Source organism: Oncorhynchus kisutch, unplaced genomic scaffold (genome assembly GCF_002021735.2).
Source record: "Oncorhynchus kisutch isolate 150728-3 unplaced genomic scaffold, Okis_V2 Okis02a-Okis13b_hom, whole genome shotgun sequence".
Taxonomy (NCBI): domain Eukaryota; kingdom Metazoa; phylum Chordata; class Actinopteri; order Salmoniformes; family Salmonidae; genus Oncorhynchus; species Oncorhynchus kisutch.
The window spans coordinates 5,466,321-5,484,569 of NW_022261979.1; the positions used below are offsets into that span (position 1 = coordinate 5,466,321).

The following is an 18,249-nucleotide window of genomic DNA, read 5'->3' on the forward strand; positions in this document are numbered from 1 at the left end:
GGACCTGGTTTTCTGATCCCCACCCCTATCTTTTTTTTATTATGGTATCTGGGACCAACAGATCAGTGGAGGCTCTTCAGAGGAGGAAGGGGAGGACCATCCTCAGCAAATTTCATAAAAATAAAAATGTTAAGACATTGAAAAAGTTGACCTATTTAGATAAAACTACACTAAATATATTCACAGCACCAAACAATTGAATGAAACACTGTTTGCAATGAAGGTCTACAGTAGCCTCAACAGCATTCTGTAGGGTAGCACCATGGTGTAGCCGGAGGACAGCTAGCATCCGTCCTCTTCTTGGTACATTGACTTCAATACAAAACCTAGAAGGCTCTTGGTTCCCACCCCCTTCCATGGACTTACACAGTAATTATGACAAATTTCAGAGGACATCCTCCAACCTATCAGAGATCTTGCAGCATGAACTGACATGTCCAACCAATCAAAGGATCAGATAATTAATCTAGAGCTAGCTAGCACTGCAGTGCATAAAATGTGGTGAGTAGTTGACTCAAAGAGAGAAAGAAAATAGTTTAACAGTTGTCAACAAATTAATTTCTTCAAAAATGAAGGAGAAGCAAGAGAGCTAGTGTCATTCTTTTTCACTTTCAGTTTCACTTACTTAGCTACAAATGCAGCTGGCTAGTTTAGCCTACTGAAACACCCTGCTCAAACAGAGGGATGCTATGTTAGCTAGCTGGCTATGACAGAGGGATGCTAAGTTAGCTAGCTGGCTATGACAGAGGGATGCTATGTTAGCTAGCTGGCTATGACAGAGGGATGCTAAGTTAGCTAGCTGGCTATGCATCGGGGCGGCAGGGTAGCCTAGTGGTTAGAGCGTTGGACTAGTAACCGGAAGGTTTCAAGTTCAAACCCCCGAGCTGACAAGGTACAAATCTGTCGTTCTGCCTGAACAGGCAGTTAACCCACTGTTCCTAGACCGTCATTGAAAATAAGAATTAACTTGTTAGCTAGCTGGCTATGACAGAGGGATGCTAAGTTAGCTAGCTGGCTATGACAGAGGGATGCTATGTTAGCTAGCTGGCTATGACAGAGGGATGCTATGTTAGCTAGCTGGCTATGACAGAGGGATGCTATGTTAGCTAGCTGGCTATGACTACCCAACACAACACTGGATCCAAGTCAAGGTAAACTTTTAGTTGTATTAAGTTTTTGCCCCTGGACCGCCGGTGTAACGTTACTACATGATTGTAGCGGGTTTACTAACGCATTAATTATATTAGCTGTTGACTAGGATATTACTTTAGCTAATACGGGGACAACAATGTAGGTTGTGTGTAGCGGTTATGACATGGTTTGGTTTAGAAAGGTTTTTTCGTCTGGTCACACAAACGAAGGGAAAAGGTTGAGAGGGAATACGTGGCTGCTCTAACACTGAACTGTGTTTATACGTGATCAGTGGTGTATTCATTCCGCCTCTTCTGTTGAAAAACGTTTCTTAAACGAAAGCAAACGAAACAGGGAGACACATTCCATGCATTTGTTCAATAGAAAACTCTCGTTTGCAACTGTTGGACTAATGATTACACCCTAGATCAGCTAGAAGCAGGCAAGAGTGTACAAGGCTGTATTGCATGTGTCACTGTCATCTTACATTTTTATCTCGACCTGTGTTGAAAACGTTCATTCATTGGCTAGGTTGTAGCAACCTCATGATGGGTATAGGGAACATTTGACTATCGTGTAGTAGCCTAAAACCTATCAATGTTACATTGAACTGGGTGAATGGAATATGAATGACAGTCATCCAATATGCTGGAATAGAAATAAGGCCATGCTCATGAAAAAGAAAAGTGCTCCCTCAGAGGCACAGACCGCCACTGTAACAGATGCATATCTGTATTCCCAGTCACGTGAAAGCCATAGATTAGCGCCTAATGAATTGTTTTCATTATATGAACTGGAACGAAGTAAAATATTTGAAATTGTTGCATTTATATTTTTGTTCCGCATACATATTTCAAATCAGTAAAACAGGGCATCTACATCTTGTCAAAAGTAGTGCACTAAAATAGGGAACAGGCTACCATTTGGGATGTGAACAGCCTGTCCCTCCATATGCACCCTGTATTGAAGGGGTAAGTACACAGTGAAACGGGGATTGGGTGGTATGCAGTGCACTACTGGGTGTCTAACCATGTAGTGGAGGTACTTCTCACTCTAGAAATATTTCAATAGTGTGCAAGTTGAAAATGGAATACACATTTTTACAAAAACTTTATTTTTCTTTTAAAATGTTTGTACACTCAGTATGACAATGTGCTTGCACAGTACTTACAGTAGAGTTGGGGTGAAACTCTTCGTACATACAAAAAAAAAGAAGTCTCAAAACAAACAAAACAGAAAAATGCTGCAACCCCCACCACCAAAATTAAATTAAATTCAAACAAGAGGCTGTGAATCGGTGGAATCCTGGCTTTAGCTTACAGAGGAAGGAGGTGTTGATTTGAGCTGCTGGAGCAGACAGGGGTACACACTTCGACCCCCCCCCCTCCCCCCCTTCATTCACCTGTGTTTGGTATACTGACACCAGGCTATTGACAGGTTATATCACGGACCAACAGTCCATCCTTTCACAAGACTCTGCTTACCTAAACATTCTCAAACTATTTCTCAATATATTCACATATAAAGCACTATAATACAAGTGTGTTTGAACATGGTTTTAATGCAATTTAAATGGTGGTGTGAGAGTTACCTAAAGGATTAACGACCCCAAGCCTATGAACCGGTAACCCTGACGACAGGACACAAACCTTGTTACCCCGGAGACTAAGGAGTAAAACAGCTTGTGTAGCAACAAGACGACAGCACAGGCACCTCTGATGCCCGTCTAAAGGAATTATAATAGTAAAAAAAAAGAGTTAAAATGACCACGCCACACCCCATTGAGGAGGGGGGTCGAAACAGAACGGGGGACACACTGACTGACACATAAGCATCATGTGTCTGATAGCATCCAAATCCTGTTCACTTCATAGTACAAGTTAATTAAAGACAAAAACATTGATCAGTAACCCCATCCCCTGCTGTTCCTTATTCACCACCAAGTCCTCTTGAACTGTCCGTCTGTCTGTCTCACTGAAAAGAACAAGCTTCATAAAAGTTCATTCTTCAATTTTTGTATATAAAAACAAAATGTACTCAGGGAGGGAGCATTGGAACATGGACTATGTCCCAAATGCACACTATTCCCTACATAGAGCTCTCGTCTAAAGTAGTGCACTCTGGGATTCCCCTATGGGCCCTGGTCTAAAGTAGTGCTCTTTTTAGGGAATAGGGTGCTATTTGGTAAGCAGCCATGGAGGAATTCCCATAAGTACACCAGTCAGCACGATAGAACAGAACCCAGCCTCCATCCGAACCGATCCCAGCCTCCATCCGAACCCAGCCTCCATCCGAACCGAACCCAGCCTCCATCAAGCATTCATATAACAACAGAGGCTCCGGAGGATTGTGGTCTGAAGGCAGGGAGGGCACCAGATACCCTAGTCGAGTTAATGGCTGGCTTGGGGGTGTGGCAGGCGGGCGCACCAGGGGAAAGCCAGTCATATGGACAAACAGCGATTTTGTCTTTCTTTACATGGATCCATTTTGACCAGTTAATTGCCACTGCTGGACTTCATACAGCAACATCCCAACAGTGGAAAAACATTGAAGAGCAAATTAAAATGATGGTAAGTCTGACTCTTTCATGAATCCTTTTCAGACAGGGGAGGAAGAGTTCTAGAGAGAATATGTAGATAAGATTTGAAAACATTGTTAGTTAGGTAAGAAAGTTAAACTGGAAAAAAAATGTAGAAAGCTAACATGATAGTGACACTATAGGTCAATGTAGCACCCCTCTCTGGGTCTGAGTGCCAAACAGCACCCTATTCCCTACATAGGGCACAGAGAATAGGGTGCTAGTTGAGACGCAAGCCTAGGTGTCGCACACTTCTCTGTGGACACTTCACCTGGAGCCTCCGCCCCTTGGGAGACACCTCCCTCCTCGTCATGATTCTCGCCCCCCTCCCACTAGTCCCCTCCCATTAGTCAGTGGGCCCGGCGGCAAGCCTTCAAGGCATCAGTTTAAGACACAGTCTTAGTCAACATAAATATGTGTCTGGAGTGATCCCACCTCCACAGTTCAGTTTCCCAGCGTGACTTGACTTTAATCTGGGTTTCAGTGTGCCTCCTTTCACCGTTTGTGGGCCCCAAACAACTGTAGCCTAATCATATTTTCAAGTCTTGATCCCCGTTCTGTTCCTCCAGTCAGACGCAGTGTTAGTCCAGCTCAGTGTCCTCTTTGGGCCGGTAGATGTTGCCGAACTTCTGCATGTATTTCTTGATGTACTCCTTGGTCTTGTGCTTCACGTTCTCGTTGCACTCCAGGTCCTCTGGGTTCTTACAGGACTTCAGCTCCTTGTTCATCACGCCGTGAGTTAGCTGGAGGAATAGAAAGGGGGAGACAAGGAAGATGTTTCTCCTGACAACAACATCGGTAATGGGTAACTTTCCCATAATTCCCAAGTTTTCTAGAATCCTGGTTTGAGGATTCAGGATCTTCTGCTAATTCCGTCCTGATTCCATGAATCTTCCAAACATGATTTCTGGAAAACCTGGAAAGTTATGGGAATTTTACAACCCTGCAACAACAAAAGTGAAACTAGCTCCATCAAAAGGAAGAATGGAGGTTAGGGTCACACTGTGAAGAGATGAGGCTTTCATTCTGACGGATCCATTTCATGAGCTTTGTTCTCCTCCTAAAAATGTAGACAGTCAAATGTCAGGGCTGCGTCCCCAAAAATCTCAGCTTTCTATAGAAAACGAGTCAATCCAAAACGTTAGCTGGCGCTCTAGTTTTTAAGAGGTTCTGCTTTAAGGGTTTGTTCTGCACGGTAATTAAATTAAAAATGTGAACATGCCAGTTTACTTGGCCTCTCTTTTGTTTATTGTGACCATGTGCTCAAGAGTAGTAGTGTGTCCAAATGGCACTCCATTTAAACAAGTCCCCACCAAGTTGTGGTTGTCAACCCAGAGAAACACTCAAAACTACTTGAGGGGAAAAATCAGAGCTTTATTGCCCTTTGAAAAAAAGAATGCAGGCTGAGCATTGAGTGAGAGAGAGAATGTCCCAAATGGCACCATTTTCAATACATAGTGCACTACTTTGGAATAGGGTGCCATTTGGGATACAAGCAGAAGCAGTGGGAGCTGAAGGTTCAGGCGTTTAGTTCTGGTCTGAGGGAAGAGCTTTAGTGAGATGTGAAGGGGAAAACCTTTATCCTTTGAAGTTAATTGCTATCCAGGACTTTAATTCAATACTCTGACTGTTGGGAGAGGTTCATGTTTTGGATAGTTTGAGACAATAAAATACAAATACCCAAATGATTGCTTTCCACACACAACCCCCCTACCTTTCTGGCAAGGTGTTTGAAATCCTCGGTGTTGACAATGCGTCCCAGTTTGCAGTCTGGTTTCCGGAACGGATTCAAGCAGGTCACAATGAACTGTGACATCTAAACACAGGAAATAGGAGGTCAAATCGATCGTGTAGAGATGACATTCATTACATTTCAGTCATTTAACAGACACTCTTATCCAGAGCCACTTACAAGTGCATTCATCTTAATAAGATAGCTAGGTGGGACGACCACGTATCTCAGTCATAGTCAGATGACTTCACAGGGCTTCACATTAACTTGTAACTTTTTTAGCCACTTGTCAAAATGTGCAAACGCGGTCCCCCCCCCAAAAAAAATAAATAATAATAATACATCTCGCAAATACATAATTGAAAGACCACTTGTGCCTGTTGGCTGGATATCCTGGATATCACCATGTGCAATGCCAAGCGTCATTTGGAGTCATGAATCACAATTCACCATCTGGCAGAAGAATCTGTGTTTGGCAGATGCCAGGAGAATACTACCTGTCCCACCCAATACATGGTGCCAACTGTAAAGTTTGGTGGAGGAGGAATAATAGTCTGGGTCTGTTTTTCATGGTTTGGCCTAGATCTCTTAGTTCCAGTGAAGGGAAACCCTAACACTATAGCAATAAATGACATTCTAGACAATTCTGTGTTTCCAACTTTGTGGCAAGTTTGGGGAAGGCCCTTTCCTGTTTCAGCAGGACAAATGCCCCGTGCACAAAGCGAGGTCCATACAGAAATTATTTGTCAAGATCGGTGTGGAAGAACTTGACTCGCCTGCACAGAGCCCTGACCTCAACCCCATCCAACACCTTTGGGATGAATTTTAACCCCGACTGCGAGCCAGGCCTAATCGCCCAACATCCGTGCCCGACCTCACAAATGCTCGGCTGAATGGACGCAAGTCCCTGCAGCAATGTTCCAACATCGAGTAGAAAGCCTTCTCAGAAGAGTGGAGGCTGATATAGCAGCAAAGGGGGAGACCAACTCCATATTAATGCCCATGATTTTGGAATGAGATGTTCGATGAGCAGGTATCCACATACTGTTGGCCATGTGTAGTTGAGGAGGAGGTGAGGAGAGGAGGAATCACAGGAAGACTGAGATATGGACGCTGACTCACCTCTTTCCGGAACGTCTCCTTGCTCCTCTTGGCCAGCTCACTGGATGTGTCTGCCTCTGCTGTCTTAGTAGAGAACTGTGGAAACACACACACACACACACAAACACACACACGAGAGAGAGGTCAGGGAACATGTCAGTCTATAGAACAGTCACGTTTCGTTTGACTAGCTTGGTTCGGCCGTGGATTCATCTAAACGGTCGCCTAGCAGTCTGTCTGGGTTATAGCTACTGTCATTTTCTCAGCTGTGGCAGACAGCAGCAGGCGGCAGCCATTTCTTGGAGCTAAAAAGGCCCAGATCAAAGGAAGTGAGGCTGTATCAGCCACATGGATGAAACATGGCAGGTGTGGAGCCGAGGCCCTGGACTTCAAGGCCAGTGGGGAAGGCAGGCAGGCCACACCTGGTCACCAGCCCCCTCCAACAGGAAAGGAGGGAGCCACACAAAGCAGGGATATCCTGCCAGGATAAAGGCAGGGCTCCCTCTCCGGCTAACAGTACCCACCCTACTCAGACCCAGAGACAGGCAGTAGACAGTTGATCCCCCCCAGAGACAGGCAGTAGCCAGTTGATGCCCCCCCCCCAGAGACAGGCAGTAGACAGTTGATGCCCCTCCCCCAGAGACAGGCAGTAGCCAGTTGATGCCCCCCCCCCCAGAGACAGGCAGTAGCCAGTTGATGCCCCTCCCCCAGAGACAGGCAGTAGCCAGTTGATGCCCCTCCCCCAGAGACAGGCAGTAGCCAGTTGATGGGGCCCCCCCCCCAGAGACAGGCAGTAGCCAGTTGATGGGGGCCCCCCCCCCAGAGACAGGCAGTAGCCAGTTGATGGGCCCCCCCCCCAGAGACAGGCAGTAGCCAGTTGATGGCCCCTCCCCCAGAGACAGGCAGTAGCCAGTTGATGGCCCCTCCCCCAGAGACAGGCAGTAGCCAGTTGATGCCCCTCCCCAGAGACAGGCAGTAGCCAGTTGATGCCCCTCCCCAGAGACAGGCAGTAGCCAGTTGATGCCCCTCCCCCAGAGACAGGCAGTAGCCAGTTGATGCCCCTCCCCCAGAGACAGGCAGTAGCCAGTTGATGGCCCTCCCCCAGAGACAGGCAGTAGCCAGTTGATGGCCCCTCCCCCAGAGACAGGCAGTAGCCAGTTGATGGCCCCTCCCCCAGAGACAGGCAGTAGCCAGTTGATGGCCCCTCCCCCAGAGACAGGCAGTAGCCAGTTGATGGCCCCTCCCCCAGAGACAGGCAGTAGCCAGTTGATGGCCCCTCCCCCAGAGACAGGCAGTAGCCAGTTGATGGCCCCTCCCCCAGAGACAGGCAGTAGCCAGTTGATGGCCCCTCCCCCAGAGACAGGCAGTAGCCAGTTGATGGCCCCTCCCCCAGAGACAGGCAGTAGCCAGTTGATGCCCCCCCCCCCCCAGAGACAGGCAGTAGCCAGTTGATGGCCCCTCCCCCAGAGACAGGCAGTAGCCAGTTGATGGCCCCTCCCCCAGAGACAGGCAGTAGCCAGTTGATGGCCCCTCCCCCAGAGACAGGCAGTAGCCAGTTGATGCCCCCCCCCCCCCCCCCCCAGAGACAGGCAGTAGCCAGTTGATGGCCCCTCCCCCAGAGACAGGCAGTAGCCAGTTGATGCCCCCTCCCCCAGAGACAGGCAGTAGCCAGTTGATGCCCCTCCCCCAGAGACAGGCAGTAGCCAGTTGATGCCCCTCCCCCAGAGACAGGCAGTAGCCAGTTGATGGCCCCTCCCCCAGAGACAGGCAGTAGCCAGTTGATGGCCCCTCCCCCAGAGACAGGCAGTAGCCAGTTGATGGCCCCTCCCCCAGAGACAGGCAGTAGCCAGTTGATGGCCCCTCCCCCAGAGACAGGCAGTAGACAGTTGATGCCCCCCCCCCCCAGAGACAGGCAGTAGACAGTTGATGCCCCCCCCCCCCCCCCCCCCAGAGACAGGCAGTAGATGCCCCCCCCAGAGACAGGCCGTAGACCCCCCCCCCCCCCCCACATGCACCAAACCAAGGTGGTGAGGATCAAAGGGAACCACAATAGAGTCACACACAGTTCTCCTTCGTGCTTCCTGAGGGGTGGTGTGCCCACGGAGCGTACCAGGGAGAAGCATTCAGACTGATAAGACAACACATTATGAGCTAGTGTTTAACCTAGATTATTTTCCAGGTGGGATGCAAAGCCCTCTAACCAAAACACCAAATTATTATCAGGGGTCAACAGAGCTAAGGAATATAACATTTAAGTGGTGTCAGAAACTCAGTGGTTATCATTTCAGGTCCTGGTCAGTAGAGACAGACAGAGAGAGACACAGGCACCACTATCAAGACATGTTGGAAATGGTCCTTGAGCTCATTGCTTTTATTGGCCAACGACATCCCATCGTAAAGAAAGAGAGAGATGGAGACATCTCATCGTAAAGAGAGAGAGAGAGATGGAGACATCTCATCATAAAGAAAGGGTCTCTCCCTCTCTGGAGACACACATATGAAAACATTTCAGCTCAGAGACAAAAGGGCCCAGTGCGTAGACGCTAAACCAAGAGACCACAAACCTGGTTTCCATTACGATCAAAGAAGAGGGGAAACAAATGACAGAAAAGAGAGAGAGCGAGCGAGAGCTCAAGAGAGAAATGCATAATAACCATTCCTACTACAACCCATATAGGCCCCCTCAGATCAGACCTATGACACTCCTGCCCACCCCATGCCCCCCACTCCCACAAAGAGGGCCTCAACATGGAAGTCACACATACACCCATCCTAACAGGCCCAACCCCCACTCTTACACTAGCCCAAGCCAATGGCATGTACCAGATGCTCAGCAGGTTCTGCTCACACTTACTGGTCTGAGGCCAAACCACACGATTAACAACATTGGACACTTTATGGAACACAAAGCATTCACTATCTCATCCTGGAATATCCAAGGCCTGAGGTCATCTACCTTTGGCCTAAAGAGCAGGAACCCAGACTTCACTAAAGAAATACAGACATTGTCATCCTACAAAAAACACGGTATAGATGGACTCATTGGTTACTCTCTAGGTTACAGAGAGCTGGTAGTCCCATCCACCAAACTACCAGGTGTGAAACAGGGAAGGGTCTCAGGGGCTTTGCTTATTTGGTATAGAGCAGACCTAACTCACTCTCTTAAATTAATCAAAACAGGAACATTTTATATTTGGCTAGAAATTCAAAAGGAAATGAACTAAACAGAGAAAAACATCCCACTGTGTGCTACCTATACCCCCCTACTAGAATACCAATACTTTAATGCAGACAGCTTCTCCATCCTGGAGGGGGAAATCAATAATTTCCAGGCACAGGGACATGTACTAATTTATGGCAACAAACACCTACCTGGAAGTGACAGCATTCCCTTACCCATCCATATAACCCCCTAGGCACAACTACGACAATCTAACCAACAAAATGGGTCAACTCCTGCAGCTCTGTCACACGCTGGGTATACACACACATAGTCCATGGTAGGTGTCGAGGGGACTCCTATGGTAGGTACACCTACAGCTCATCTCTTGGCAGTAGTACCGTAGACTACTTTATCACTGACCTCAACCCACATTCTCTCAGAGCGTTCAGTCAGCCCACTGACACCCCTATCAGACCACAGCAAAATCACAGTCTACTTGAACAGAGCAATATTCAATCATGAAGCATCAAAGCCAAAGCAACTGAATAATATTAAGAAATGCTATAGTTGGAAGGAAAGTAGTGTGGAAACCGAACCAAAAAAACAATTAGGCAAATTCAACCCCTGTTAGACAACTGCCTAGACTAAATGTAATAGTGAAGATGTAAACTTGGCAGTAGAAAACAAACAGTATTTCTCAGCTTCCCTATCAAATCAAAACTGTCAAGACAACCTATGAAAAGTAGCAACAATGACAAATAGTTTGATGAAGCAAAAAAAACCTAAAGAAAAGAAATTGAGAAACCTGTCCAACCAAAACCAGACCCAGAAAACCTGAGCCTACGCCTTCACTATGGTGAATCACTAAAACAATACAGAAATACACTACGGAAAAAGAAGAAACAGCACGTCTGAAATCAGCTCAATGTAATTGAAGAATCCATAGAATCTAACCACTTCTGGGAAAATGCTAAAGAAACAACACAGAGCTATCTATCCAAAAACAGAGATGTGTGGATAAACCACTTCTCCGAATCCTTTTGGCTCTATAACAAAGAACAAAAACATATACATGATCAAATACAAATCTTAGAATCAACTATTAAAAGACGACCAGAACCCACTGGATTCCAGAACCCACTGGATTCTCTAATTACATTGAATGAACTACAGGACAAAATACAAACCCTCTAACCCAAAAAGGCCTGTGGTGTTGACAGTATCCTAAATGAAATGATAAAATATACAGACCACAAATTCCAATTGATATGCATCAACAACAACCTTGGGAAAATTGTCTGCATTATCATCAACAGCAGACTTGTACATTTCCTCAGTGCCAAACAATGTAGTGAGGAAATGTCATATTGGCTTTTTACCAAATTACCGTACGACAGACCACGTATTCATCCTGCACACCCCACTTGACAAATAAACCTAAACAAAGGCAGTTCTCATGCTTTGTTGATTTCAGAAAAGCCTTCCACTCAATTTGGCATGAGGGTCTGCTATACAAACTGATGGAAAGTGGTGTTGGGGGAAAAACATACGACATTATAAAATCCATGTACACAAAACAACAAGTGTGATAAAATTGGCAACACACACATACACATTTCTTTCCACAGGGCCATGGGCTAAGACAGGGATGCAGCTTAAGCCCCACCCGCTTCAACATATACATCAACGAATTGGCGAGGACACTAGAACAGTCTGTAGCTCCCATCCTCACCCTACTAGAATCTGAAGTCAAATGTCTACTGTTTGCTGATGATCTGGTGCTTCTGTCCCCAACCAAGGAGGGCCTAGAGCAGCACCTAGATCTTTTGCACAGATTCTGTCAGACCTGGGACCCGACAGAAAATCCCGTAAGACAAAAATAATGGTGTTCCAAAAAGGTCCAGTTGCCAGGACCACAAATTCAAATTACATATAGACACCGTTGCCCTAGAGCACACAAAAAACTAGACATATCTCGGCCTAAACATCAGCGCCACAGGTAACTTCCACAAAGCTATGAACGATCTGAGAGACAAGGCAAGAAGGGCCTTCTTCGCCATCAAAAGGAACTTAAATTCAACATACCAGTTAAGATCTGACTAAAAAAAATATATACTTGAATCAAACCATTGAATCAAACCATTGCCCTTTATGGTTGTGAGGTTTGGGGTCCGCACATCAACCAAGAATTCACAAAATGGGACGAATACCAAATTGTGACTCCACATGCAGAATTCTGAAAATATATCCTTGTACAACGTAAAACACCAAATAATGCATGCAGAGCGGAGCAGGAATGATATGTGGGTTGGATCTTGTAGCTCCTAAACCTAGTTCACCCTTACCTTCAGATGTTGATGAAGATGTGTGGGTTGATTTAACAGCTCCTAAACCTAGTTCATCCTTACCTTCAGATGTTGATGAAGATGTGTGGGTTGATTTAACAGCTCCTAAACCTAGTTCACCCTTACCTTCAGATGTTGATGAAGATGTGTGGGTTGATTTAACAGCTCCTAAACCTAGTTCATCCTTACCTTCAGATGTTGATGAAGCTTTTTAAAGATGTGATTCACTGCATCAAATCAACTGCATCTGCAGCTAGCGTTATAGTGTCTGTCTACATCCCAAATGGAACCCTCACCCCTATGTAGTGCACTACTTTAGACCAGGACGCATAGGGTAGTGGTGCACTATGTAGGGAATAGGGTGCCATTTTAGGATGTAGCCTCTGTATGACACTCCAGACTAGAGGCCCTTCGGGGGGGTGATTTTCTCTCCCAGGAGAGGAACCACAGCTGAAAATGATCCCTTTTCCAACATCTTCAATTAACCGATGGGAGGAACACTATCATCATGTTTTACAGGCAAGAACAGACATTCCAGGAAGCAAACCAAGCTCAAATAGTTTTGCTTTCGCACCGATGTGTTAGACTAGATCTGTTTTTCACACCATCATCTATTAGAAAAACCTCTCGTGTCCAAAAACCACAAGGCAATGTAATGGATATTATAGCAGGGTTTCTACTCCTAGACACACACCACTAGGGGCTCGGACCTAAAAGACTGTATGGAACTCTGCTGACCATGTTTGACCATTGTCCCGTGGACAAATGACACCTTAGTCCCTGGACAGTGCACTACATTTGACTAGAGTCCTGTGTGAATCTGATGCAACCGTGAGACATGAGATTTGGGCCCTATTCAAATACCTTAATAACCACCCACCCACCCAACCTTCCGTCCTTCCTTGAGGAAATCACTGACCTACCAGTCAGATTGGTGAAAGTAATGCGATGAAAGGAAGCCATGTTTTCATCTATCAACTAACATACAGATCAGTGCCCACGTTTCCATCCAACCTTCTTATACGAGTAAAGTACTTGTCAGATATTGTTGTTGTTGTCATGACAGGCCTGATGGAAACACAGTAAATCAAAACCCTCTCCACAAGGTGAGATCTTTTTGTGTCTATAAAATGAACAACGCGAGAAATGTCTTCAGAAATGCTTTTATGCTCAAATATTGATATAATAACCATTATATGGAAGTAAACTTGGAGTCATGCGATGACATGTTGTGTGGTCCTCCCACTACGACTGGTCAGGAACGCCTGCAGTTTATTAGGCTGCATATGAAATAAATGATTCACTTCACAGGGTGATGAGCTTGATGCTCCTTTCCATTAAACATCCAGAGAAAACCATCAATAGGGTTGAAAATGAGACGGAAACCCATTTAACTTGGATTTAAAACCATCAATAGAGTTGAAAATGAGACGGAAACCCAATTAACTTGGATTTAAAACCATCAATAGAGTTGAAAATGAGACGGAAACCCAATTAACTTGGATTTAAAACCATCAATAGAGTTGAAAATGAGACGGAAACCCATTTAACTTGGATTTAAAACCATCAATAGAGTTGAAAATGAGACGGAAACCCAATTAGCTTGGATTTAAAACCATCAATAGAGTTGAAAATGAGACGGAAACCCATTTAACTTGGATTTAAAACCATCAATAGAGTTGAAAATGAGACGGAAACCCATTTAACTTGGATTTAAAACCGCAAAAAGTATTGCATGTGCACCGTCATCACACAGCCTTTCATCTGCAACAAGTCAATTTGATGGAAACATCTCTGGAGGGAAAATACACAATGGTTTTTATGCAGATTTTAGAATATTCGTCACCAATTGGATGGACTCTGTCACCAATTGGATATCTGTCACCAATTGGAAACCTAGCTAGTGATTATATCAAGGAAGGAAGGATGCATTTGAAAGGCCTTGGCCTGTGTGTTTTCAGGGTCAAAGGTCACCTTGGAGGGGTTCTCGTCGTAGGTGGGCGTCCCCAGGTCCATCTCAGCCTCGTGGTCTAAGCTGTGAGAGTCTTCACTGACCCCGTCCCAGCTGCTGGGAGGATCCCACTGAGTCTGCCTGTAGGAGGGAGGGGTTAGATACACAGTAAGACACACAATCCCAGGCAGACAAACGCAGCCAGACACACAGAGTTAGTCAGACATGTGCAGTCAGACCAACAAGCTGACAGATACACACACAGTCACAAAACCAGACGGGCAGAGACCCGGGGCAGAGACCCGGGGCAGAGACCCGGGGCAGAGACAGGCAGCCTACCTGGTGATGACGTGATAATAGTAGATCTTTCCCTCTCCGTCCCGTGCTACTTTCCAGCTGGGGGGCAGGACAATGGTTTTGGGTTTGGGAGGAGAGGGAGGGGGCAGGTCTATCATACTGTTGGGGACTAACAGAGTGTTGGGCATCTCCTGCACAGAGGAAAAGAGGTAGGTGAAAAGACAGGAAGTCTCCTCTAGTGGTTAGAAAACAACTGTTTATGAGGCCTTCATCATGATAAAAAACACGGTATGAAACCGCTGGACAAGAATCAAGACGACCATCACGTTGATACACTGCCTCCCCCTTGTGGTAGCTTGGGGAAGGGTACGGCCAGACAGATTTGGTGTATGAGGTAGTGAGACAATGTTTTTGTTTTTTTCAACGGAGTCATCCGCTGACGGATGACGGACAACCGAGAGGATGCGCAACATGTCGATTGTGAGTCTGCAACTAGTCTGAAAGTCATTGACTTTGTGTGAAGTTTTAACAGACAACTATGGACAACGATTAATGCATATATTTCCTCAGTGTTCATGCGTCTGGGTCTGGCTAGAGGCCTTACCTGCTGGACAGTCTGTGAGGTGACGATGGTAGTGACCGTACCCCCCTGCTGAACCACCACTCCTTGCTGGTGACCTGTGTACACCGGCTGACCATGGAGGTAGTTGGCAGCCGGATCAGCGTAGGCCTGGCCAGAACAGGGTTGACAGATCACACAGAGATCATACAGATACTCAGAGAGAGACCTTCTGATCTAGTCATGAAACAGGTCTTTTTTCCCATGCGTTGTTTGAAAGCCTCCATCTACGAAGGGCGATATGTGTTGAGTGTTCATGGACACTGTGCAGTGTGTGTGCCTACCTGCAGGACAGGTGTGTTAGCCTGTGGATAGGCCGTGGGGATACTGTAGATGGTCTGACAGGGCTGGCCCTGGTAGTAGATGGCTGTCTGGGTGGGAGGTGGTGCTGGGACAACCTGGTACTGTGGTGCTACCTGGGTCTGTACCGTCACAGCCTGCTGGGTGGTAGGGTCCCACAGCGTGGCGTAACTCCCCTGGCCTGCCGACACCTACAACAATAATATAGGACGTTTGGAGTTAGGGGACCAGACGGAATTTGCAACTTGCACCGATGCGGCCAATTAAAACTGTTTACTCGCACATTCAAGTCAAAGGGACCAAACGAGACCAATGGCAGCACTCTGGAGCCATGAATAATAATGAATGTTATTTAAATTTATTTGCTTTTCAAAACACCGAAAGGCACTTTACAATAAAAAATTAAATACCCTGTTAAAATGATGAGAAATATAAAAAGTAAAGCACCTGAGGGGGCGCTGACACGGCTGACAGCACGCCTACACCCGGGTCCTGGCCCGCCACGCTGGGCTGCTGGGCATACTGCTGGGCGGTGCCGGGGTGGAGCTCCAGAGGCGTAGTGTGTTGGTGGATGTGTTGGGAGATGCTGGAGACTGGAGGGGGCTGGGAGGTAGAGGAGGGAGAGGTCATGCCAAGCTCGGTGATCAGAGCCTGGGGAGGTGTCTGCTCCAAGACCAGAGTGGCTGGGACCAGGGGCTCCACGGGAGGGGTAGGCAGCAGCACCTTGCCTGCGTTGGGGTTGACGGGGTCCACGTAGGTCTGGAGGGGGTAGCCAGGGGGGTAGTGGATGAAGCCAGCTGGGCTGGTATTGTAGGTCAGGGCTGCATCGTAGGCTAGAGTCTGGAGCTGCTGCTGCCGTTGTTGATGTTGTTGTTGTAACTGTTGTTGTTGTAACTGTTGTTGTTGATGTTGTTGTAACTGTTGTTGTTGATGTAACTGTTGTTGTTGATGTTGTTGTAACTGTTGTTGTTTCTGGACCTCGCGCTGGGCCACCTCCTGCTCAAACAGCTTCCTGCGCTCCTCTGTGGACAGCTTGGTGCGTTCCTTGGTGATGGAACGGGTCTTCTTACTGCTGTTAGCCAGGTCAAACCTAGAAACACACAGTCAATACTACTGTCTACAGAGATCAACACAACAGACATTTCTACAAGTCAATAACAGTTTTGGTATGCGTCCCAAATGGCTCCCTATATAGTACACTACTTTTAACCAGAGCCCTATGGGACCCTATTCAGTACACTACTTTTAACCAGAGCCCTATGGGACCCTATTCAGTACACTACTTTTAACCAGAGCCCTATGGGACCCTATTCAGTACACTACTTTTACCCTGTGCCCTATGAGACCCTATTCAGTACACTACTTTTAACCAGAGCCCTATGGGACCATATTCAGTACACTACTTTTAACCAGAGCCCTATGGGACCCTATTCAGTACACTACTTTTAACCAGAGCCCTATGGGACCCTATTCAGTACACTACTTTTAACCAGAGCCCTATGGGACCCTATTCAGTACACTACTTTTACCCTGTGCCCTATGAGACCCTATTCAGTACACTACTTTTAACCAGAGCCCTATGGGACCATATTCAGTACACTACTTTTAACCAGAGCCCTATGGGACCCTATTCAGTACACTACTTTTAACCAGAGCCCTATGGGACCCTATTCAGTACACTACTTTTGGGAAAAGGGTGCAATTTGAAAAGGAGCCTAAAGTCCTCAAGAGTTTTGTTTCTAAAAGCGTGGAAGTTTTCTAGAACGATTCAGAAAGTCCATTCAGTCCTACAGTCCAAGGACATGTGATCATTCATAGCTAGTCAGTCTATATGTTGGTGTTCCAGCCAGTCCTACAGTCCAAGGACATGTGATCATTCATAGCTAGTCAGTCTATATGTTGGTGTTCCAGCCAGTCCTACAGTCCAAGGACATGTGATCAATCATAGCTAGTCAGTCTATATGGTGGTGTTCCAGCCAGTCCTACAGTCCAAGGACATGTCAGTCTATATGTTGGTGTTCCAGCCAGTCCTACAGTCCAAGGACATGTCAGTCTATATGTTGGTGTTCCATTCAGTCCTACAGTCTAAGGACATGTGATCATTCATAGCTAGTCAGTCTATATGTTGGTGTTCCAGCCAGTCCTACAGTCCAAGGACATGTCAGTCTATATGTTGGTGTTCCAGCCAGTCCAAGGACATGTGATCATTCATAGCTAGTCAGTCTATATGTTGGTGTTCCAGCCAGTCCTACAGTCCAAGGACATGTCAGTCTATATGTTGGTGTTCCAGCCAGTCCTACAGTCCAAGGACATGTGATCATTCATAGCTAGTCAGTCTATATGTTGGTGTTCCATTCAGTCCTACAGTCTAAGGACATGTGATCATTCATAGCTAGTCAGTCTATATGTTGGTGTTCCAGCCAGTCCTACAGTCCAAGGACATGTCAGTCTATATGTTGGTGTTCCAGCCAGTCCTACCGGTCCTCCTGTCTCCTGCTGCTCCTCTCGTATGCTGAGGGCGGTGGGGAGGTGGAGGCACGTCGCCGCCGTCTCTCTGTGCTGCGGGGTGTCTTCTCAGAGTCTCTGTCCCAGTCTCTCTCTCTATCTCTCTCCCGGTCTCTCTCCCAATCCCTGTCCCTTTCTCTCTCTCTCTCCCGGTCACGTTCCCTGTCCCGTTCTCGTTCTCGATCTCGTTCCCGGTCCCTCTCCCTGTCCCGCTCCCTCTCACGTTCCCTCTCACGTTCCCGGCTGCCGGAGGGGGTGCGAGCCGGGGCAGCGTCTCGGTCTCGACTACGATCTGTATACGTGGAACAATGGAAACAGGTTAAAGCCTCACACCAACGGTAGGCTGTCAGCACTGTTGAAAATAAAACGTGACACTGTAACAGGTGTGGACACAGACCTGGTGAGAGAAAGAGCAGGAGAGAGGGACAGAGGCCTACCGTGTATCTCTTTCTCCACCTGGCTCTTCTTGGGGATCCTGTACACCTCCTGAAGGATGAGTCACACATGTAAATAACAATAAACTCAGC

At 46.7% G+C, this 18,249-nt stretch overlaps 1 protein-coding gene across 2 annotated transcripts in view; it reads right to left on the reverse strand.

The window, feature by feature from the left end:
* Nucleotides 1–2,224: 2,224 nt before the first annotated feature.
* The window catches only part of setd2 (SET domain containing 2, histone lysine methyltransferase), a 46,102-nt gene continuing 30,077 nt past the window's right edge, over nucleotides 2,225–18,249 (reverse strand). For both annotated transcript variants that reach the window (XM_031811794.1, XM_031811793.1), the window contains 10 exons: nucleotides 18,160–18,208; nucleotides 17,696–18,014; nucleotides 15,665–16,307; nucleotides 15,202–15,408; nucleotides 14,903–15,028; nucleotides 14,341–14,489; nucleotides 14,025–14,142; nucleotides 6,564–6,638; nucleotides 5,424–5,525; nucleotides 2,225–4,452 (listed from right to left, as the gene is read on the reverse strand). In XM_031811794.1, the coding sequence (XP_031667654.1) occupies nucleotides 4,291–4,452; nucleotides 5,424–5,525; nucleotides 6,564–6,638; nucleotides 14,025–14,142; nucleotides 14,341–14,489; nucleotides 14,903–15,028; nucleotides 15,202–15,408; nucleotides 15,665–16,307; nucleotides 17,696–18,014; nucleotides 18,160–18,208 (1,950 nt within the window). In that variant the 3' untranslated portion in view covers nucleotides 2,225–4,290. The remainder of the gene's footprint in view (nucleotides 4,453–5,423; nucleotides 5,526–6,563; nucleotides 6,639–14,024; nucleotides 14,143–14,340; nucleotides 14,490–14,902; nucleotides 15,029–15,201; nucleotides 15,409–15,664; nucleotides 16,308–17,695; nucleotides 18,015–18,159; nucleotides 18,209–18,249) is intronic.